The 24,550-nt window shown below is 42.4% G+C and overlaps 1 protein-coding gene across 29 annotated transcripts in view; it reads right to left on the bottom strand.

The window, feature by feature from the left end:
* The window catches only part of Dst (dystonin), a 456,427-nt gene that overhangs the window by 344,457 nt on the left and 87,420 nt on the right, over window positions 1–24,550 (bottom strand). For 14 of the 29 annotated variants that reach the window (XM_087204914.1, XM_087204925.1, XM_087204898.1 and 11 more), the window contains exon 4: window positions 13,932–14,139. In XM_087204914.1, the coding sequence (XP_087061040.1) occupies window positions 13,932–14,139 (208 nt within the window). Of the gene's footprint in view, window positions 1–8,108; window positions 8,466–13,931; window positions 14,140–14,332; window positions 14,679–24,550 lie in introns of those variants that run through there. The other 15 variants (XM_087204906.1, XM_087204919.1, XM_087204921.1 and 12 more) reach the window with 5 other exon arrangements.

Below are 24,550 nucleotides of genomic sequence, written 5' to 3'. Positions count from 1 at the left end.
ACAGGAAAGGAAGTAACAGGTCCATACTTACTACAAAATATCTATACAATACAATGGTTCAAAGATATCAAAAGAAGATAATGACTGAGAAAATCAATGAATCCAAAATATATACAAGGACCTCTTAAAACTGAGTAAGACAAAAACAAGAAATCTGAACATGAACCTCACCAAAGGGGATAAGCAAATGACGGAAAACCATTATGAAAAAATGCCCACATCCTATCTCATTAGGCAACGGCAAATTAAAACAATAAAATACCACTGCCAACTATGAGAGTGCCTCAAATGTGAACCCAGGACATCACTGCTTTTGGCCTGGATTAGGTCTTGAGATGGAGAGTGCAGCAGGTTAGGGGGCACTGGCCTCAGCAATACATTAATACCTTTCTTTTTTTTTTTTGGTACCGGGGATCGAACTCAGGTCCTCGCACTTGCAAAGCAGGCGGCAGAACCACTGAACTAAATCCCCCGCCCTACATTAATGCTCTTAAGAGGGTAGGTTAGCTCTCTCCAGAGGTTAGGTCTAATGAAACCGGATCAGTCACCAGGATAGCAAACCACTACAAAGCAGCCTGGTCCGCCGCTGTCTCTCTTGAACACAATGCTCCTTCTGCACTGCCTCCCTTAACCCCTTTCTCTTTCTCTACCATGATGTGACATAGCATAGGACCCTCACCAGAAACTGACCAGATGTGGGTGCTCAATGCTGCCTTGGATAGAACCATGAGCCACAGCAAACCCAGCCTCAGGGATTTTGTTACAGCGATGCAAAACAGATTAAGAAAAACAGATACTGACAAGGATGTAGAGCAACAGAGACTCTCAGTCATGCTGGTGGGACTGGAAAACAGGCCAGCCACCTTAGAAGAAAGCATAGCAATTTCTCACAAAGCAAAATATACAATACAATTCAGAAATTGCACCCCTTTACCCAAAAGACTTGAAAATGTAAGTCTACACAAAAACCTGCAAACAATTGTTTATAAGAGCTTTTAAAACAAATGATCGGGGGCCGGGGATTTGGCTCAGTGGTTTTGCCGCCTGCTGCGCAAGCGCAAGGACCCGAGTTCGATCTCCGGTACCAAAAAAAAAAAAAGTCTCTAAAACAAATGATTAAAAATGAAAGCAACCAAAAAAAAAAAAAAAAGAAATGAAAGCAACCAACAGGTGAATCCACAAACAAACTGGGTACTACACCAAATGATTCCATCAATGTAATACTGTGGAAAAGACGAAACTACAGAAACAGCTAAACATCAGTGGTTGGCCGGGGGCTCAGGGATGAGGTGTCAGTGGGAATTTAGGGGGCAGTAGAACTATTCTGTATTGTACTATGATGATAGACACATGGCATGCATCTTCACAACCCATAGAACTATGCAAGAGTGGACTCTAATGTAGACTATCGATCTCAGTTAATAATGTATCAATATTGACTCTTCAACTGCAACTAATATACCAATACAAGGCCTCAAGAGAAGAAACTAGAGGTGTGCGGAGAGGGGAAATAGCAAATGGGAACTCATACTTTCTGTTCGGTTTCTCCTTAACCCTGAATCTGCTCTAAAAAATGTTCTATTTTTTTGTTTTGTTTTGTTTTGTTTAATGAGAGAAAAAAAAAGGCTACTGGGCTAAGAGGAGCCAGAGGACCTGAGTTCTTAGTTCTTCTTCATTCACTGACTTCTTACATAATCTCTACTGCTCATAGTATTTCATTTTATCTACCTCACTGGGTAACAAAAGTGGGATAAACTAAGCTACCAAGCAGCATCAAGAATACGTATTGTCGGCCTGTGCATTTAGCTCAGTGGTGCCGGCACCTGCCTTGCAAGCGCAAGGTCCCAAGTTCAATCCCCGGTACCAAAAAAAAAAATAATAATAATATATATTGTCACACTGGCATGGCCAGAATGGAAAACTACAGCACTGAATACAGAGGTATCTTAATTCCCCTATGACAACAGTATCTTTGTATAGTGTCTTTATTATCAAGATTCACTGAGAAATATTTTCACCCTCAGAAAAATCAGGACTTTGTCAACTCCCTTTGACAATTCTTTACAGGAAACATTTCAGACATATATCAAAGCAGCCATGTTCATTGGTGACATTTACCAAAACTTAATTATTTTCAAATCTTCCTCAACCTAAATATATACTGAAAATGTTCATATTAAAATTTTACTTCTTTCATCGATATCCAATAATTAGAATTTATAATCCAGCTAAGATAAAACAATATAAGGTCCAAAATCTATTTAATATTTAAACTAACTAAATCTCTATGAATTCTTAAACTACTTTTCATGTTTCCACTTAACATACCTCAGAAAAGTCTAGTTTTAGTCAAAATCAGGTTCCTATTAAAAAATTCTCTTAAAATGTATTTCTGCAACATTTTCCAGTCAATATAATGACACTCAAAATAAAGTACACAGTTTATAGTCAAATATATACTTGATGTCCAAATGCCAATGCTACCAATATGATTTCAGGAAAACTCTCTAAGACTCAATTTCCTTATTTGTAAGCTGGCAGTAAGTTTTACAGAGAGTTACAAGAACCAGAAATTTAGACATTTCTCATTTAGAAACCACTACCACTTCACAGGGGCTTTCCGCGTCTTCACCTCTGCCCAATCCTCCACACTGCTGCCAGCCAGCACACGGGTAGTGGCATGCTGAGTACCACACCAAGGGCTCCCTCCCTCTCTCCTGAGAATAAAGCCCAAATTCGGGCCTGGGCATGGCATTCAGGACACTTTTCACTCTGACTCAACAATACCTGCCATGATCACCCATTTCCACAGTCTCTATCCAGTGACATTCCTCACACCTACTGCACATCTCATCAGACACTGAGAAGGATCCCTGTGCCTATGCCAATGAGGGGGAACAGTCAGGCTAAACTCTTCTCTTGGAATTTTCCTTCTTGATGCTTTCACCTTCTCACAAAACAAAATCTAAACACAAAGTTCTCCCCCAGTACCCAAAATTTAGGCAGATTTGCTTCCTCTCTGGGAGACATGAAAGAAAGGTAGAAAACAATACCAAATAAAATTGCATTTTAAAAAATAGCATTAAAAGCTGAGCATGGTAGGACACACCTATAATCCCAGCACTCTGGGAGGCTAAGGCAGGAGGACAGCAAATTCAAGCCCAGCCTGGGAAACTCAGTGACTTAGCGAGACCCTGTCTGAAAATAAAAAATAAAAAGGGGCCAGGGATGTAACTCAGTGCAAAGGCCATGGGTTCAATCCCTAGTACCACTAAAAGGAAAACAAACAGAAATTGCCTTAAAGGATAGGCCAAATGAGGAAGAGGAGGTGGAAGAGGGCTTATTTGATCACTTATAGAAACAATTATAGAGGGAAAATATAATCACAAAATTACTAACACGCCAGATGTGGACACAGAGGTCCTTCCTGTTTTTCCTTCAAACACCATTATAATTAGAAAAGCCCATGCAAGTAAACAGAACCATCTGTGTTTCTTTTTAATTAATATGAAATAATAAACATTCTACTCTACAAATCATCTTCTTACCCTCAATCTGTTTGCTTGGTTTAGAGAAATGATTTTGGTGTGCCTTCTACATTTTCACATTTGGCTGTGGAACTTAAAATAGATGCCCCGACAGCCCACCAGTGGCGGTGAACCCATGCTCTCGAGCCCAGCTAGCCATTTGTTACCAGTGAAAGGTCTGAAAGGTTCACCGGCACTGGCCTGGACGCCCCATCTCTGTGTTGCCTGGCTGGCTCAGAGGTTTGCGGTTTCCAGTGTTGTGATGACACTCTGGTTTAAATGCTCCAGCTCCCTACAGAGCCACACTCTGGGCACATGAGACTCACAAGCAGAAACCTGAAAGCTCCACTGCCAACTACAAAGTAACAGTGAGACAACAAATTGTTCTCAGCACTTCTCCTTACATTTATTACCTAAAACTGTCCAGCCAAAAATAAGCATCTCCAAACTGCCCAAAATTAAGGGGGGGGGACACCCCTAAAAGTTTTAAGCATAAAACTTTTTTAAAGTACCTGACTAAATAAATGTTGAGCTAACTAAGTTGGAACAAAAGAGACTGAATGAGCATCAGCATAATATCTAAAGTTCAAAGTTAAAGTCACTAACAGTATCTAATAATTGCTAACATTTCTGAACTGGTATGTGTTCCTTTGGGTGTGAGGCAACAAATTCTTTGGTCAACTTTAATCCTCATTTTTTGGTGGGAATTACTCAAATCCATGTTGCAATGTCATAAAATATTCAACTGTGTCATTCTGGAAATCCTAAGAAACTTCAAGGGAGCATTCAGATATTCCCTCAAACTTCAGGGAAGTCAAGTGGATTGTGTTATGGTTGCTAGCATATGTCCAAACTTCATGTTTCCAATTTCAGCACTGACACTCTATCCTCTGGTGCCAGACACTGCTGGTTACAAAGCCAGCAGCCATTCTTTCCTTATTGTGTACAAACATAACTGGTTTTGTTCAAGGCACAACTGGCATGAGGGGGTAAAAATGATCAAAATATGTTATGTCTGTGTATGAACCTGATAAAATGAAAACCATTAATCTGTATAACAAATAAAACAGTGAAAGAAAACATTCCTCATTTCCTATCTAGTGGACAGGAGTGCGCCCTGGGACAGTTCCGCTGTGGAATTCAGACATGAGGGCAGAAGAGCAGCCATCTTGTGATGATAAAATGACCATGTGATACACTGTAGTAGCCAAGCAGAAATAAAAGGGTTTAGGTCCCTTCTGGTAAAGGGAAGTATTCTATGGCCCTGGCCTGCCTGCTTTGAATTTAGAAGTAACTCAGAAAAAAGAAAACATGTATTTGGATAAGCACTACCACCTATTTTCTGTTAGAAACTACCGAACAATCTCAAGGAACACTCAAGAGATTACACCCATTTCTTTTTTAAAAGCAAACTAGAGCCCAGACTAATACTATTATAAGTAGCTGCAATACTGCATTCTCATGATGCAGCAGTTATTACATAACTGACTAGTAAGTCATGAATAGAGCACAAGCACATACAATTTGAAATCAGGTTTTTGCAGAATCCTGAAAATCACTAAGAAAGATCCTCACAGGCTGCTATCTATAATGAGAAAGATCTCCTGAAATCTTTACATTGCAAGATCAACTCACCTGAGTGCCACACAGATTTACAGAGTAAAAAGGTTATCACCAATCACCTATCTACACAGGCCATAAAACCAAACAAAAAATGAAAACTACAATAGTTTTAGTTCCTTCTGTTGCCATGCACATAAACAATTACTAAAATACCTGTGAAAAACAGAAACTTTGCCTGTTGTCTAAACAATAAAAGTTTTATTTTATTTTTTAGTGATTTTATAGAAAAGTAACCAAATTATCCAATCAGCTTTCACAGAGAATGATAAGAATATTTTCCCTACAGTTGTCCAGGGACAATAAATTGCCAGATCAATGGAGAAATAACCATTTTGTTGGACCAAAATAATTTTAAGATTTTTTTTTAAGTCTAAAATGCACAGAATTCTTAGTGGTTACGCCGCCTGCTGCGCAAGCACAAGGACCCGAGTTTGATCCCTGGTCCAAAAAAAAAAAAAAAAAACCATTAAAATGCACAGAAAAACATCTACTGAGTTCACATTAATTGTCTCATTTTCTTACTTAACATAAGAAACAGAATGTTGAGGGCCAGGGATTTAGCTCAATGGTGCTGCCACCTGCATCGAAAGCACAAGGTCCCAAATTCAATCCCCGGTACCAAAAAAAAAAAAAAATTATGGGAAAACAAAATCTTTTATGACAAACAGCAGAATTTCACTGATGTCACTAAAGTGACAGCTAATAATCATTTATAATAACAGTACACAAGTTGGCTTTCTTATACTTGAGAAAGAAGACAAGAGAGACCACTCTATATTTTATGCTAAGCTAATGATGTTTTGTACACAGTAAAAACACTGGATAATTTACTACTGGTACAAAGCCACTCCCATGGACAGTTTCCCAGCATAAATAATAATAACTATGTTCTATTAAAAAATAAGTACCTTTATAACCCTGGCTTTGGTATCAGCTAATGACAGTTTCTTTTAAATCAGATGGCCCTGAATATTTTGACTATGACTATATTTTATAACAGGACTTGAGCATAAATCAGAACACCACACCCTTCTTTGTAGCCAAGAACTCCTGTGTGATTCTAATTCACCCAAAAGTTCCCTGCTTCCCCTCAGAATTAAAAGACTAAAGCAATGGGCTGGGGATTTAGCTCAGTGGTTCTGCTGCCTGCCCTGCAAGCGCAAGGACCCGAGTTCGATTCCCGGTACCAAAAACAAAAACAAAAAAAGACTAAAGCAAGACACAAGAATAGACCACACCCTAAATAAGTGGGACTCATTCACCACTACCCTTATATTTCTACAGAGGGCCTGGTTTGAAGTCCTTCCAAGGCTGTTTGAGGACCAGGCCTAACTCCCAACTTCTCTATCTAATATTCATAACTCCTAACATTATAAGTAGTATAATTCTACTTTTTTGATGACAGGCAGACTTTGAATTGCTCCAGCTGACTCTACCACTTACACTGTTCAACAGCTGGGGCATATGATAACTTGGCAACCTGATAATATGCTGGATGAATGCAAATGCATTCTGTAACCAAGGAACTTAGTAAGAAATAGAAATCAAAATAACCTCTCTTAAGTTCAAATGGGAACATAAAATGTTAGGAACACTGCATGATTTCAGAAAATGAGCAACTGTCCTTTGAAAGTTTAGTGAACAGATACTCTGCATTCAAAGCCTACCATTCTTTTCTGATTAGCTCAGCCCCATAGTAAGTCACCAGGATAATAAGCACTATAATGAAGTCACTGTATTGGACGCTGATGGGAAATCATAACTGGCTTCCAAGCACATCGGAAAACAATGAGTTTTCCAGGTCTCCAGCTTTTCATGGAAATACTGGCCAACATGCTTACTTCTCTTTCCAAGACTAAATGAAATATGGAACATGTATAAAGCCAAAGGCAAATTGATGACCTAAGCATTTTAAAACCATAAGGAAAATGGGGGACATATCCCTCAGTTTTTCAGTGAAATCTTCAGGGAAATGTTTGAAGAACTATATGGCTGAATGCAATATAGAGTATTTTGTTATTCAGTTTGGGAGTTTCTATTTCTACTTTTTACTAACAGAAAACTACATGCATTTTAACCATATAATTCCATTCAATCTACAAATACTGAGTTATGAACCCCAAGGCAAATATTCAAAAGATGCAAACCCACTCAAGTCCAACCTATGGAACAGACCATCACATGCTACTCACACACATCCGTGAGCCACCGTTGGGTGTGGAGTGCTGTTAGTGCCACAATAAAATGATCTATACACACTTAAAAACATTTCAAGAGACAAGAAGATTTAACATGGGAAAGTGGGATTCCTTCTACGTCTAACACATTCACCTGTGAATTCAACGCTAAAACATCAACATTTATCAGGTTGGCAGAGAATTCCTGAACATAAATGGCAGGCAGAAAACTTCAAAACATACTTCTCCACATTTAAATTTACAAAAACTCACTAACTAAAGTCTTTCACCCATCGTGCTACAAAATAATTTTTTGCCATACACCAAATCAGGTAGTCACAGACCATAAACTTTTTTCAAGTAGAATGAAGGAAAATGATTTAGTGCTGCTTTCTGGGGTGAACGGGTTCACGTATTTAAGAATACAGAATCTTTTAATAGCCTATGCAAAGCAGAAACAGCAAGCCTTTGGTAATCCCATAGAGAATTAATCGATATCCACCCTCCTAGAAAGAATTGTGATCATGTTTAATGCGCAAGAGCTTTACAAAGGGAGAGAAGACGCAATGTGCCCTTGGAAGCAAATCTCCCTCCTCCCCATTGTGCCGCCTACCCAAGGGCGTTTTCAGACCAGCGCTGCCCACGCCTGCGCTGGGGCCACCGAGTCCATCATACACATCCGCTTGGCCACCGTTCCCAAGACAGGGCCAGACACCTGTCCCCTTGTGCCCAAGCAGGGCGGCTCCGGCAAGGCGATGCCAAGCCCGAGCGCGGTACCCACCTTTGTACCTCTCCAGGACGTCCTCATAGGCCTGGAGGTACTCTTGCTCTTCTACGTACAGATACGCGGCCGGGGACAGGTACCCCGCCATGTCCAGGCTCGTCCCACGATGCTGCAGCCCCTCTGCTCCCCGCGGCCGTGGAGGTCGGATCGCAGCGGACAACCGAGAAGGCGCGGGCCGGGAGGACTCGCCCAGGCCCGGGGCAGCAGAGGGGAACCTGGGCCCCTGGCTGTCAGTGGACCTCGGCGAGCCCGGGGGCGCGGGGACCCTGCGCGGGCCGCGGAGCCGGAGCCGGAACCCGGCGCGCTGCCCCCACAGCCCGCTGTGCCGCGCCGCGCATCTGCGGCACGGCCCGGCCCCCCGCTGCAAACGCTGCCTGCTCTGGGAGGGAGGGGGAAGGGCCCGAGGGCGGGGCGGGCGCAGGGGCGCGGTCAGGCCAGGCTGGCGCCCCTCCGCGGCTGGCTCAGCTGGGGCTACCCGAGGCAGGGCCTGGGGCGCAGAGCCGCAGAGCCCGCGCGGCCCGCGGGGCGGCAGCTCTCCCGCACGAGGGCGCCCACAGAGCTGGAAACCCTGGTCCGCCGGCTCCCAAGGCAGCTAGGGAGGGGAGAGGAGGGGAGCGCAGGGCAGGGCGCGCCTGGGCACGCAGCCAGCGGCCGGCACACAGCCGAGGCTCAGCCCGCGGTACTCCTTCGCCCCAGAGCCCGCCCGCCGGCGCCTCTGCGGCTGAGTGCCCCACTGCAGTGGGCAGCGGTCCCCCTCCTCCTCCCCCTCCTCACGGTGCCGGGTCGGCCCAGTGAGAGGCGTGGTCCCCTAAATCTGACGTGTTTACCGAAGTGCTGGGGGAAACTAGTGGCACGGGCCATGGAAATAGCTGTGTTTATTAAGAGTAACCTGAGGTCGGGCTGCCTGGATGCGACCCTAGCGAGTTTCTAGTGACAAGGGCAAGTTTCTTATTCCCCCAGAGTCGTCTTCATGGATACAACGCTGATGATAATAGTGTCTAATGCATGAAATTGTGTGGGGTTTAGCATGCACTAGGTACCATTTAACTACTACTATTATTATTACTATATTATTATTAATTATTAGAGTAAATCAGCTCGTTGTTGGCCATCCTGATCCATGTCAACTTCACATTTTGTCCAAATCTCCCTTCCCTACTTTCACAGGGACCTACACTTTGTTCTTCGTGATTTTTTTTCCTTCTATTTTGCTATTGGTTGTTGTGAAATCTGGACCATGTTCCCTTAATTCTTAGATGAGGATGTTACTCCTGAAAAAACTGTATGCTTTTGAAAAATATTTATTTCATTTATAGCACTTAACTCCATCTGGCCTACTTTTATTTCTCAAGATAAAACAAGAATACATCTTTTCTCTCCTGACCACTGGTTTATCATGTTTGATCCCTCCTCCCAGTAAACCTCTAAAATCACTGTAGTGTGCATATTAATGCAACTCAGCAGACATTCGTGTGCACACTGGTTCGTGACAAAAAAAACAGGTTTCTATGGAACCTTCTTGAGATGAAAGGGTTAGCAATTAGATCGCCAAGAATTACTCTACTCACAGACCACAAAGAAGACAGTTCTCACTAAACCATCTTCCTCCCAACAAGTATGGTCATTTTGAAAGCATAAGTCTGAGTTTTCATGAGAGACAAATATAGTGATGTACATTTACTGATTTTTACTGTCCATTTAAAGAGCCAATCAAATGAACAGAAGCGGCGTATAAAACAGCTTTTGCCCCAAGCATTCTTGGAATAGAAATATTGGGTCGATATGCTAATAATAATGGTGTGTTCCACTGGGAAACAGCAAAAGCATAGGAGGAAAGAGCTTGGTCTCTGGAGTCAAGACTGCCTGAATTCAGATTCTAGCCCTATGGCCTTTGGGTGTTTCTTCTGCTCTCTCTACAGAGTTCTGAACTGAAAAAACTTGTAAACCACAGTTCCTACTTTATAACATTCTTTTTCGGGGGGGGGGGGGGGACTGGGGATTGAACTCATAACCTTGCAATTGCAAGGCAGTGCAGTACCACTGAGCTAAAATCCCCGGCCCCTTTATAGCATTCTTGACAGGCTAAATGAGAAAACACAAGTGTTCAAAAGAGCAGCTGACCATCAGTAAGCTAAGATTTACAGAGAGCATTTTCCACGTGCCAAAACGTTTGCAAAACATTTTACACTCACTATCTTACTTATCACAATGAAGACCTTTGATAAACTGGGGTTGAGAAAAGTTCTGTAATCGTTCAAATAAACACAACTAGTTAGTGGCAGAAGAGAAATTAAAATCCAAGATTGCCTAAGTATAAAGTCTGACTCTGCTTTGGTCATTCAATTCTAAATTCAAAAATTCTGATTTTAAAATAGCATTATCACTAACAAGCCATGTACTTTTACAAGGTACTTGAAAAATAAAAAACCTAACAAAATATCCTGAAGGTAAGAAGAACAGATCAGTATTACTCATATTAAAAAGGCATTTATATAATGGGTGTTACAAAGCATCTTTCCTTACAGCTTGTCACCATATTCTCACATTGGCCCTGAGAGATAGGAAGTAAATATATTATAATCTCAGATTTTAGGGCTGGGGATTTAGCTCAGTGGTTCCACCCCCTGCCTCACAAGTGCAAGGTCCTGAGTTTGATCACCAGTACCAAAAAAAAACCACCAAAAAAAACCCCTCAGATTTTAATATGATCAGACTACAATAAATGTATAAGCTCTATCTAAAAATCTAAGGTAGGGCTGGGTTAATCAGGGACAGAGAGCTTGCCTTACAAGCCAAGACCCAGGGTCTTGCTCTTTCAGAAGTCATGCCTCAGGACTGACTGCACTTAGGCTCCTACAGTTTCTGCATCTCCCTACTCTGTCCATGGAGTTGAACCCTCTGAAGAATCGGGTGTTCTGCTTCCCTTATTTCTTCATATTCTGTAAATCTAAAGCGGCACTTCCCCTCAGAAACTTTCGGGGACCTCCCAAGCCTCCCTTCTCCCTCCAAGTTAATCAGACTCTTTCCTGAGTTCCTTTATTAGGCAGATGCTTACAGCCATTACAACTTATCTCTCAAACCAAGCTGTAACTGTCTGAAAACACATTCCTTTATCATTGTAAACTACTTGACTTTTTAAAGGCAGAACTTTGTGCTATCTTTATTTTATTGCAGAAGCTATGTATTTGTTAAATATGGGTGAATTAAGGTACCCCACAGGCCATATGGCCCTTTCCACACTCAGTAGACACTTTTCACAATCAATTCTACCTTTATGGCCTTAAAAAACTAATAAAAACATTAAAACTCCTCCTTTTTTATTAGTTAAGTAATGAATACTATCACACCCATTTCTGAATGTCACTTCAGGTCTTCCACAGGATAAATTTCAAAGAGACAATAAGTTTCAAGGAGGGCATGAAAACATATGGGATTAGAAGTGGAATTATTAGTGATGTGTTTTCAGATTATCCATAGCACCAAATTCCCTTAGATAAAATATACTTTATCATCACACTCGGTGATCAGTGCCCAAGTTAATTCATAACATATCTGGGTCTCATAATTTAGCCACCTTATGAATTATATAGGTGTCTGTGGCCCGGCTCCCAAGTCATCCTCCATGTATGATTATTTTTTACAACTGTGTAACAAACACCCACTTTACCAACATCAATTTAAAGCAATATGCTTCCACACTGTTGTTCATTTTGTTTTGTTCTATTTTTGAAGACCTAGTGTCAGTTTAAAAGTAGGTGTGATGCTCATGTCTGGGATCCCAGCAGAAAGGAAGAGGCAGGAAGATCATAAATTCAAGCCCAACCTGGGCAACTTAACCACTAGCAACATCCTGTCTCAAAAAATAAAAGGGCTAGGGCCAGGGATTTAGCTCAGTGGTTCTGCTGCCAGCCTTGTAAGCACAAGGCCCCGTGTTTGATCCCCGGTACCAAAAAAATAAAAATAAAAAAATAAAAAAGGGCTGAGGATGTAGCCCAGCATGAAGGCCCTGGGTTCAATCCCCAGGAGCACAAATGATGATGATGATGTAGACACTTCTGAGGTCTCGGCCACTTCACAGATATTCCCACAAACTCAGCAGACATTTTCACATGGCCTCTGCCCTCTGGGAGTCGACAGTCTCTAACTATGTGTGCACTGCACTACACCTCATCGGCACCTACATGTACACTGCAGCCTGTTAGAACCTCTAGGTCTTCCCTTCCTTCCCCAACTACAGTGTACACTGACGGTTACTACCAACTTCTCCTGACATATGCCAGGTGGTTTCTTTCCCAATTTTTATAATCACATCCACCTGACAAACACCCACAGGAACATTCACTTTCCACTGAAGAATGCATAGAACAGGCATCCTTCTTTGAAGCCCACCTTGCCGCAGGCCCCAGCTCCCACACACTCCCTTGAACTACATTTTCTTCCCCCTGAGCCAAACCACCTCTCCCTTCCAACAGGCAAGGATGCGCGACAGAGTGACTTGACACTTTTGGTACCCAGGAAGGCAGGAGGGGTGGGAGCCAGGCCAAGGCCACATCTGGTCACTCTCTCTGGGCTCCCAAGCAGGCTCCACACCCCTCCTCCTCATCCTCTTTCCTGCTCCACCCCTTCTCTTCAAAGGCGGGGAGAGGCTGGCCAACATCTCACAACAGAAGCCAGAAGAAGCTCCATGCTGTTGCCCCAGAAACCCAGACTAGAGAAGGACTGGCTGGGCTGTTTGTTTTCCGGTAAACCAGAAAATCCCACTAGGGGGACTCTAGGGGGGTTCTCAGGGCCCTGGGTGGCTGTAATCTAGGCTGGTGCCCTCCAGGCCCCTTGGAGGAAGAGAAAGCCCTAAGTTTACATTATTGTGGGAAACAAAAGAAACTGAGGAGCCCTTCAAAGGAAGAGTAGGGACAGGAGAGGAGAGGAGAGGAGGCTCAAACCTCTGGCTCCAGAAAGAAACTAAAAAACCACTGATCTCTAGCCCTTTGCAAGAGAATCTATAAGGGCCTACTCCGTCCTGCCCTGTACCATTTCTAGGAGGGAAACAAAACTGTTGAAGAAGTGGAGCAACGACCATCCCTGAAAGGGCTCTCTCTTGCGCAGAACATACAGAAATAAACCACACTGGCACTGCAGGGTTAAAGGGTTGATTTCCACAGTGCTCTCATCTTTCAGCTGGGTAAAACAAGCCATCGCTTCTGGTTAGGCTTTTATAGCCAATGCAAGGGGACACCGGTTAACAGAACTGAAGTACTGGCCCCTCCCATGTATTAATTAAGCAGGAATGCATGATGGTAAACCCTCAAAAGCCCCAGGGATAGAAAGCTGCTAGGGACACATGATGCCAATGGAGATGGTACATTTTTTTTTTAAAAAGACATCCAAGCTGCTGAACTATGCAGTGCAATCCTGTGTACCAAAAACCATGTATTTACTCAAGTTGGATCTGCGTAGCTCAGTGCCCCTGGACAAAAATGAAAATGAAGGCTGTTTTCTCAGGGCTTCCAGAAAACACTGGAGGAATCACTGGGTTAGTATTCTCCAGTGGCTGAGGCATGTAAGTAGGTGCCTCTATATATTTCCTCGAATTTCAAATATATTGATTTATCCAATGAGAAAGCATAGCCAAACAGCTTAGTCACCAGCAGGCAAGGAAATTGCTCTAGCGGTAAAAGGAGGCAAAAGTAAACATGGTCATCTTCCTCCCCAACCTGGAGGGCAAATCTTGCCTAGGGTATGGCTCCCAGATATGCCCCCGGGAACAGACAGGGGGATTTCTGAAACTGGCCCCACTCCATCCCCTTCCCCACCCAAGCTTACCTGCTATCCTGAGCACCGCCCTCTCGGCAGGGTCCAGCACGGAGCCCCCTTGAATCTTTCTTTTGGATCGCTCATGTTTAGGCAAATTCCAGGGTAAGGTGTCTCCGGGAGCTGGTGATGCTGAGCCTGATTTCTGGCTGAAATCATCTTCGTCAGAAAAATCCACAGAGGAAGACATGGAGCAGCGATAAGATGCGTTCCCGGAGCTCTACAGAGGGTGAGACAGAAAGAGCATCAAAAGCAGAATGCTCACATGTGCTCATAGATTCACACACACACACACACACACACACAAACACACACACACCCCAGCCGCTGGGCACCTCCAAACTGGCACCCTGCATCACCCTCAGAGACTGGGGGATATACCAAACAAAAATAAAATGAAACCCAGGGCTCACCATCTTTTCTCGGCCAAGTCTCCGGCAGTAGAAACAATATTCAGGCAGTTCCAGTACATGAAGATTTGCACAGAAGTGTGTGGCCTGTGGTCGGCCACCAGCTCACAAATGACTGGCCCAACAATAAAGCCAGAATCAACAACCTTCCTGTTACCAATCTAGAGTGTTTGGCTCCCCCACCAGGACAGGAGAAACATTTTCTCTGCCTAGACTGCTGGTTAATTCATTAACAGAACTAACTCCAAGTTTCAAAACACAGCACAAATGCAGGATGTCGGGTCCCAGCTCCTTTCCGCTAGCATCCCTTCTCACCAGTCGCAGTCCCGTGTCCTCTTTATTCAGTTTTCTTCCTGAGGCTGAGGCAGGTTCCCAGAAAAAACCAAGGAAGGGGGTAGGGCTGATTCTGAGAAGAGCCTTTTCTCAAGACTGGGTGAAGCACAAAAGACTGTTTTCAGAAGCACAAGGCAGTGCCAATAAACAAACATCGGAACTCAGTTTAGAGTTCTTGAGATAACTTAAACTTCCAGCAACCGAACAGCTGCCAATAATATAAATGAGAATGATGCAGGCAGTGACAGGAAAAGGGTCTCAGCTCCCACTCATCATACAGTGAAATGAGAAACAGTGCTGTTATGGGAGCACTTTGCCTGAAGGTTATTCCTCCCTGATCCAGCCAGAGTAGGTCTGCAGGATCAGATCGGATCTTGCATGAAAGAGTTACATCTTCCTTTGAAGAAAAAGGCACAAGACCTTATTCCTTCCCTCTTTACTGGGTTGTACCTATTTAAAGAGCCATGGGCTGGCTTGCTAAGGAAACCAAGATGCTGAATATCTGGGCTGTGAGCAGTTATAAAGGATCAAAGGGTAATATTTACCTTCCCATTCCTTTTTGCTAAGGCTCAGAGTGAAGATGTGAAACTGGTGTAGCTTGAATTCCTGAAATGTAAGTTGCAGCTACGGATTCCTAAGAAGCAGGCTGCAGGCAGAAATCAGTGAGGCATGCTCTGATTGGAAGCAAAAACACTGAGGGGCTCACAAAAGCAGAGCCAAGGCAACACAAGCAGGCTGTGTGAGCAACGTTCCAAAGCACTCACCCAACATAGGTAAAATAAACTACAAATGAATCAGTACTACTACTGGCCACCCCTCCATCTATGCAAGCATATATGTAGCTAACACATGGCCAATACCATCATTTCAAAAGTTCACATATTATTTCCCACAAAGTAAGGCATGAAACACGTATCTTTAGTTCTAGGCTCCTCCCCCAGACACACTTCCTATTTATTTCACAAGAAATTTCCCTGGCAATAGAATTTTTTTTTTCTGGTACCAGGGATCAAACTCAGGACCTCACACTTGGAAGGCAGGCGTGGGGCCACTGAGCTAAATCCCCAGCCCTTCACAAGAAATTTTATTTCCTTGGCTAACTGAATAAATTTATTTAGATTTTGTGCACAATGCTACTGACAATAAGGCATTAGGCAAACTTGAGGCAAATAAATAAGTAAAATTGATTTTCTGTGTTGTAGCTATAGTCCATAGAGAGTTCTGAGTGGCACTGAGTCAGTCACAGCATGCTATTATCAATCCAATTTATTTTCCATTCTTTTCTGAAAATTCAGCTTATGCTTTCTGAGGTTTTATTGTTGGCTGGTTCTGTGGGGAAAAGTGACAGTCTTTAAAAGGGTATCGGGTTTCTTTGGTTGCCTCTTGTCTGCCTCAAGATGGCTTCCTACCTGTCCTTAGCTAAGGTCACCCCTTATCTGTGGGGTTGTATTTCTTGTTGTCTGCACAATTTTAGTGAGTATAGTAATTAGACTGTTTATCTTTACAGATAGACTTGGAAAATAAATGTTAAAGAACTGTTCCTTTAAAAAAATCCACTGGTTATTGATTTTTTTTGCAGAGTAAATTTTTTAATGGCCTGAGTCTCAGCTGAGTGAACAACAAAATGTGATTTATGCCATGACATAAACACTATTAATCAGACATAGCCAGATGGGAAGGGTGACTACCCCAGACCCAAGGGTGTTGATGGGTGCAGCCTCCAATCTGGTCCGGTCTTGTAAGCAGATAAGAGAGGAAAGGAAGAAAAGGCAATCAGCAACACCTCCTTCATCAATGTATCATAGGAAAATACAGACCACACACATACACAAACTGAGGGAAATTACATAAATTTTAATGGTAAAGACTTTCCCTAGCTGCATGATTGAAGTGTTTTAACAATTACAAAATTAGACTTTTTTTCTCACAAAAAAATTTCATAATCACTTTTTTTAAATGTAAGGTAAACCATACAAAATTAAGCCCATTGGAACACTGAAAATTGAGAATGGTTTTAAATGAAGCTGCTTTGAAGTGGATGGATCCAATAAAGCTATTATTTTATTATTGCTTCTCAGCCTTTTGGCTAAGATCAAGTGTAAAACTATTATTTTATTGATTTCAAAGGACCTGCAAATTATGTTTTATTTGAGGTTTCTAGAGAGACTAGTATTGTAGAAAATAGTTTATTTAGCGTTTGAGTAAGGGAACAAGCTAGTGGGCCTGAGATAGAGTGGGGTGACCAGCCACACAGATAAAAATTAAGACTAGTGAAAGAACCAGGTCTCTGGACAAAGAGTGAACTTCCTCAAGCACCATGGGATGCAAGGTACAACTACTCCCTAGTAAGTTCCTGAATTCCAAGGAAATTATAATCCAAACTCACCAGTTCCTTCAGAGATCCCAGTTTCCTGTTAAACCCTACAAGTCAAAGAACTGGGTTAAAAGCCTGGATCCCAACTGTTTATTTTAAATCCACAGAGCCACCTGTGACCACTAAACAAGGTGACCACTGAACAACTGAGCAATTCTTGTGCTCTGTTTACCTGTAATTAAAATGTTCTAAGTCAAAGGGCCATGCAGCCACCCCATTAGGGACCCCTCCTAGAAATCCAGGAGCAGTTCTCCTTCTCCTTATCTCCAATAAAACTCTCCTTCTTTTTTCAGTACCAAGGATTGAACTCAGGACCTTGTGCCTGCAAGGCAGCGAGGCATCACCCAGCTAAATCCTCAGCCCTCCTAACTTCTTCCTTTGGTTTGTAACTTCATTCCTTGACGTTTGCAGAACCAAGAGCCCAGTACACATGGTATCAGTATGAGAGTACAGTACTACTGTGTTTTGTTTGCAGACATGTTCTCTGAACAGCCTGGAGCCTAACCTCTGATGTACAGCTTGGTAAGGCAAAGCAAATGAAGAGGGCTCCTGGGACCAGCAAAGGCCACAGGCTTTTGCTATCTCTTAGTGTCTCATCTCTTTTGCTATATTCTTAGTGTCTAAGGTTTGGCTCCTGTTAAAATACAAATCTCTATGTCCATCAGTAGGTGAATAAATAAGTTACAGTATATCCATGCCATGGGATACTCTGGTAATTTTTTTTTTAAATGTTGATTAACATTCAACAAAGAGGAAAGAATTCACATAGAATGATTCCTTTTAAAAAACTGCATATAGGGCCAAGGACTTAGTTAGCTCAGTGGTTCCACTGCCTGCCTCGCCAGCGCAAGGTCCTGAGTTCGATCCAAAAGAAAAAAGCCTGCATATAAATCTTGGAAATAGCCAAAATGCCTGTCAATTGATGAGTGGATAAAGATGTGGGGTTTTTTTTATACAATGGAGTACTACTCTGCCATAAAGAAGGAAGAGCTTCAGACATTTATAGCTAAATGGATGCACCTTGAGACCATACTCTTAAGTGAAATAAATGAGACACACATGTTTAAATACCGCATTGTTTCTGTGGTGTGAGAAACCAAAAGTGGAAATAAGGACTAAAATGTGTAATAGATACTGGGAAATGGGAAGAAAACATTTAGATGGGAAAGGGAACAAGGGAGGAGAGAGGGAGAAAGGAAGGAAGGGACAAGAAAAAAAGTGAAAATAGAAGGAAAAAATGGAAACAAAGTTTTTGTACATAGGGAAGGGAGGGGGCTTGAAGGGGGGATGGGATAAAATAAAATTTATTTTTTAAAAAAATTACATAGTCTCACAAGCACAAGGACCCGAGTGCGATCTCTGGTACCAAAAAAAAAAAAGAAAAAGAAAAAACTGCATAGTGTGCGTGCATATGTGTAGATAGTCAGATGTTCACCGTTATGTAAAATGTGAGTGATGACTAAGATTATGAATATACTTTCTTATAATTTTTAATCTAAAATAAATACATAAAAAGGTTAACAAAAGGAAATGCCCAAATATCAAAAGCTGTATGAATAAGCAACTATGTAAGGCAGTGTTTTTAACTGTTTTGGATGCATGGACACCCCTGAAAAGTTAGTGGCCAACAGAGAAATCGTTCTCCAGAACAAAGAAGATAAACAGCTACACATGGCCTCTGCATACGAAGTGATGGGATCCCGACCCACTGACCCCTGACCCCTGACCCCAGGTTAAAGCTCCAATTCACATCATCATTTGTCATGGCCACTTGGCAGGCATGGAAAGAGCTCTTCTACCAGTGAGGGAAAGGGTAATTAGGGCAGTGAAGACACAGTCGGCCTCGGTCGTAGTACTGTTAACATTTGGCTGCTTTTGTACAAGGACTGTGAGCTACCTCTGGATGGATATTGGGTCTCTGAAACCCACACCCCCTAAAAAATAAACCTAGGTTGGGACAAACTTAAAAATCTTATGTTGTGTCTTCTACAATCTAGTTATTAAATCAGTTTTAACAATTGAATTAGATCACTGAAAGCTTTAAACTGACTTTCCTAATACCCAGTTCATTCACAGGGCATAAAAATAACCCAAATCTCCTAAAGGCAGGATAACTTCATAATGCAACATATTCAAAAGGGGACTGAACAATGACTTCTTTAACTGAAGCCCCAGGAGGGGTTTGAGATAAGTACAATGGAACTACCTAAACTGGCTCTGGTCCCGCCTTAGCACACTAATCTGTAGGGAAATTATGCGGGCACACGGCATTCTCCAAGGCAATGGGAAACAGTACAGAAGTGAGGATCTGTAAAACAGCCAGACTTTTAGAATCCCAGAGGTTGGAGGGTAAACTTTCTGAAGCCAATGTACTTATTATTTAAACACATTTCTGCACGTATATTTCAAAAGAAATTTATTTTTTTAAAAAATGAGGAAGGCCACGGATTTACCTCAGTGGCACCGTGCCTGCCTGGCAGTCAGGGGCACAAGGTCCTGAGTTTGATTCCCAGTACCAAAAAAAACACAAAAGAGGAAACAATTGGACAAATTCTAACTGCATAACATCCTAGAAGACAACTGTCCTAGATTATGCAAAACGTTAGTGGTGTATCCTGGAAGGCCAGTTCCAGGTTTACAAGACAAAAGAGACCTAACAAATTCATGAACTTTTGACTGGATTCTGGTTTGTTTGTTTTTTTCAACTACAAAGACATTTTAGGGACAACTGGGAAAATCTCAACACAGGTCATGGGTTATTTAGTAGATAACATTAGGAAGTGATTGTTAATTTTCTAAATTGTGACAATAGTATTGTGGTTATGCAAGAAAGTGTCCTTTTCCTTACGAGATTCAGGCTGAAGAAACTTTTTATGTCTGCATTTATTTTCACTAAGTGATTCTGAATAAAAACAGAACTAGTGAATGTGACAGAGGATAACAAAAACTATTCATTGGACCATTTCAACTTTTCTGCACATCTGAATATTTTCCAAATGTAGAATTGGAGGGAAATATGCAGTAAGGCACAGTAAAGTCTTTCTTCAGTATTTCTGTCTTTGTTTTTTAAGATAGAGTCTCGCTATGTAGTTCAGACTGGTCTTGAACTCAGCCTAGGCTGACTTCGAACTCATGGCGATCCTCTTGCCTCGGCCTCCCAAGTGCTGGGATCACAGATGTGCACCACCACACTTGACTTTTTTCAGTATTTTGAAGAGTTCCTTGGTCCAGGCCATATTCACAAGGCCAGCATTCTTAGGTTGTGAGGACACAATAATACTTTTGATTTAAGAAATTTCTTATAGGGCTGGGGATTTAGCTCAGTGGTTCCACTGTCTGCCTTGCAAGTGCAAGGTCCTGAGTTCGATCTCCGGTACCAAAAAAAAAAGAAATTTCTCATAAAATCAGGAAAGCACCAGAAACAGGGGCCTACCTACATCAATAAGCCACCATAGAAAGTAATCTTTTTGCCTCCACCCTAAGCATAATTTCAGACAAAATATGGAAGAAGTTCCTCTGTATATTATTAATTTAAAACACAGACCAGTGAACACAAAGTAGGTACAAGGTTCAACATCACATGAATTTTACATTTCGTATAAACAAAAGAGATCAAAATTTAGTAAAACTGAAGACCTAATTTCATTTACATATACTAACTTCTTACAGTTTTATACAAGTAAATGGTTAAGTCCCAAGTCTAAACTTTTCACCAATTTTTTTTTATTTATTTAAAGACATAAAAAATTTTGCAGAAGTATATTATCTGATTCTAGAGATTTCAAGGAATACAACCTCTACCACAAATAAACAGGCATAGAATAAGACAGTTAAGAAACTATAAAAGGGGCCGGGGATTTAGCTCAGTGGTTTCGCCGCCTGCTGCACAAGTGCAAGGACCCGAGTTCGATCCCCTGTACCAAAAAAAAAAAAAAGAAAGAAAGAAACTATAAGAAAGTGAGTTTAACCCCTTAAAGACAAATTGAGATAGGGTAAACTTGGGGGACCTTGTGCTTGCTTTAGTAAACCAACTGAACAATTCCAGTACTTTTTCATCAAATAAACAGCTGCTAATCAGTCTCTCACCTGGAAACTGCCATAAAGTACTGGGGGGTGGTATTGGTGAGGCTTCGACTGGTGCTCAGTGCCCCCTTTAGGAGAGACTTCCAGGAGCCCACAACTCTGAGGGGCAGAAGAGCCTGGGCAGAGCTAGAGGAAGGGGCAGCTGGAAGGTGACTTGGTTTTAACCCAAGGCAGAGGCTTCCTTCAGAAGAAGAATTCAGGAACCCAGGTTTCTACCTGGTGGAGAGCCCGGTACATCAGCGTGTGAAAGAAGACTGGGATTCGGAACCCAACTCTTTCCAGGGTGCAATGGCTGTACACTGGTTGGAATGTCCCTTGCTACTCTATTTCTGGGGACACTGAGCTTGCTTGATGGGCCACAGGAGGGAGAAATTTTCCAATATCATTTTCCTCTACCTGTGCAGCCTCTCTCACAAAGTATCAAAGTACTCTCAAAAGTATCAAGTACTTCTCTTTGATAAAGGTAAGTATCAAATATTCCTTTCCTTTTTTTTTTAAAGCTCAAAAGTTTTCCACTGTACACAAAGGCCACGTTTTCTTTATCTACTCACCCCCTAATGAATACTTAGGTTGATTTCATATCTTGACCATTATGAATAATGCTGCAATTAAGGGAATTCATATAACTCTTCAACATTAATTTTGGGTCCTAGCAGAACCATGGCTTCAAATTCTAGACAATTTTGGCTTAGTACTAAGACATTCTGCAAGACTTCCTTCCCTTCAGCTTAAACAGTATATTCTGAAGCAGGGTGGCATGGCAGAGGAACATGGCAGAGGAGAAATAGCCCATGCAGAGCAGGCAAGGAAGCAGCAAGCCTCCTTTACCCTTTTATCCCATCCAGGCTATAAGCCTTTTGGGTGGTACCACCCACACCCAGGGTGGGCCTTCCCATTATTTACACCCAGAACTGTGATAAGCCAATTAGTGGACTAATCCAATAGCCCATACCCTTAATCCCAATATCACACTCCCAAGATCCAGCCACTTCCCAAAAGTCCCACCTATAAGCACCCACGGCTCTGATACAAGCCATAAAGAGATGTGTGCTATGATCCATCATTCACATGGGCCAGAAAGCATAAACACAGGACCTTGCAAAGACCAAATCACACTACCATCTATGCTATCTAGAGAGTTAAAGGTACATGCATGTTATGGCAAAGAGTGAATCTTGGGTAAAAGGAAAATTGTTTGGATTCTCTGGGTTTTGATTTTCTAATCTGAGAAACAGGAACAATAAGAGCACCTGATACATAGAGCGGCAGTGGAAGAATAATATACAAAAAGGGCTTAGAGGGCCAGGGATTTAGCTCAGAGGTTTCTCCACCTGCTGTGCAAGTACAAGGACCTGAGTTCGATTCCCGGTACCAAAATAAATAAATAAATAAATAAACTAACAAACTCACTGACCCCATTACTGGAGACAAGAACAAAAACTTAGACAAATACATTAGTGTGAAAAACAAGAATGCCTGTTCTGTTCTTCGCTATTGACACATAAGCTAGGTTATGTCTTTACACTGCCTTTACGTTTCCATTTTCATTACTGTCTTCATTAATGAGGCTGCACAAAATTGCTTTAGCTAATAGCTTTTATGTAGTTATTTCTCTCATTTCAGTTACTACATAAATGAAGTGGAAGAACTGCTTTTTCATTTGTAAAAATTGTTTATTATTGCACTGACACAGTCCATGAAACTTTAGTTACCCCCATCCCACCCCACCACTTTCTGAGGAAAGCAGACCTGTGATGTGCATGCTACATGCACACAATTTTGCCACCATAAGCCACCCTGCCTGGGACCAGTCCCCAGAGATAAGGAGCTACTGCCTCTGAACTGATGAGATGGGGACCTCTGCCTAGCTGAGATGCTTCACACTGGGAGGTGGCAATAGCAGCCACCTCTGCAGAATGAAGGCTACAGCATTTTAAATCCCCTAATACTGAGGTTTGTCCTAGAGTACCTGAGATCCATCCAGAAAAACTATGTGCCTCAAAGCCCCTCCATCTACACTAAGGGCTATGTCAGTTTCACTTTGTCTTTGCAATAGATTTGTTTCCCGAGGTAATCAGGGCCCTTCCTTTCTTGACTCTGTCGTTACAGGAAGTCATGTCGAAGGCAGGAAGCAGGAGCAGCCTGCAAAAGAATACCTGGTTTTTCTTTTCACAAGACTAAATCTGTCAAGGTTGCCGTTGCAAAAAAAAGGGCAGAGGCCTCTGGACAAAAAGACATTTAAAGTGGTACATGGCTGTACTCCTACCATTCAGGGGAGGCTGAGGCAGGAGGATCGAAAGTTCAAGCCCAGCCTGGGCAATTTAGTGACTTAGCAAAACTCTGTCTCTAAGTATAAAAAGAAAAACAAGAAAAAAAAAAAGGCTGGAATGTGGTTCAGTGTGAAGAGCTAAGCACCTGTGGGCTGGAGAAGCAGGGATTTCTTGATATGTGACTGCGAAGGGGTGGTCACAGGGGCACATGAGCATAAGCTGGGTGCAAATGTGTCTTCCCCTTCCCTGACACCTTGGCATGCATCTCACAGGACCCCAGGTCCCTAACAGAAACTGGAGATGGAGGATGGAGGGAGCACCAGGATGGTTAAGGGGAGAATGGAGTCAAAATGATTTGAGCTAGGAAAAACAAGTACTTCTTATACTCAAGTTAGAGACTGAGATTCAAACTCACAGGGCAGGCAGTGACTGGTTCTTATTTCCATTAGAATCCCAGTTCTTTTAAATGCGCTCCTGACGTTGAATGAATTCATTGGCCTGGCAGCTTGGCTTCAGACTCAGAGAGGAAGCTCTGCTAACAGGGACTGAAGTGCTGTATGTGTGTCTCTGTCTCTCACACACACACCTAACAGGATCACCCTGGCAGCTACCTTCTCCTATAGTCCCTCCTTCCCTGGCATAATTTTTTTCATTTTAAGGCTACTTTGGGTCATTTTAGAACCAAGAAGGGAATCTATTTTCTTACTTGCTTCTTTGTCTGTTTGCTTGACGCCACAAGGAGATGGGGCGGGTGGGCATACAAGCTCTCCAACCAGTGTGCCAGAATGAGAACTGGGAAGAACACACGGCGCTTACAAATAAAGTACAAGTGCCCACAGAGGAAACTAGGAAGTAGGAGGCGATAGAGGTTGCAGAGGGCTTTGCATACAATGCTGGAGCTTGACCTTGAAGGAGCTGGACTGCTGTGAAGGCTACAAGCAACCTGCCTTGTAGAGAGACGGTGACTGACAGTGTGGAGAGTGGGGTGGAGGGGGTCTGAGACAAAACCAGACTGCAGTCCTTTCAATAGTCCAGCAACAAGTGAAGAGGACTTCCACTACATCCCTGTGCTTAGAGATGGAGAGAACAGGGTACACTTGAGAAATATCTAGAGGCCAGAAAAAGGGAAGGCCAGAAAAAGGGAATGGTAGGGCTGCTGCT

The sequence above is a fragment of the Heterocephalus glaber genome, unplaced genomic scaffold (assembly GCF_053883595.1).
Source record: "Heterocephalus glaber isolate CG9 unplaced genomic scaffold, H.glaber_assembly_v1.0 deba00000594, whole genome shotgun sequence".
Taxonomy (NCBI): domain Eukaryota; kingdom Metazoa; phylum Chordata; class Mammalia; order Rodentia; family Bathyergidae; genus Heterocephalus; species Heterocephalus glaber.
This window is presented reverse-complemented; position numbering and strand designations above follow the sequence as displayed.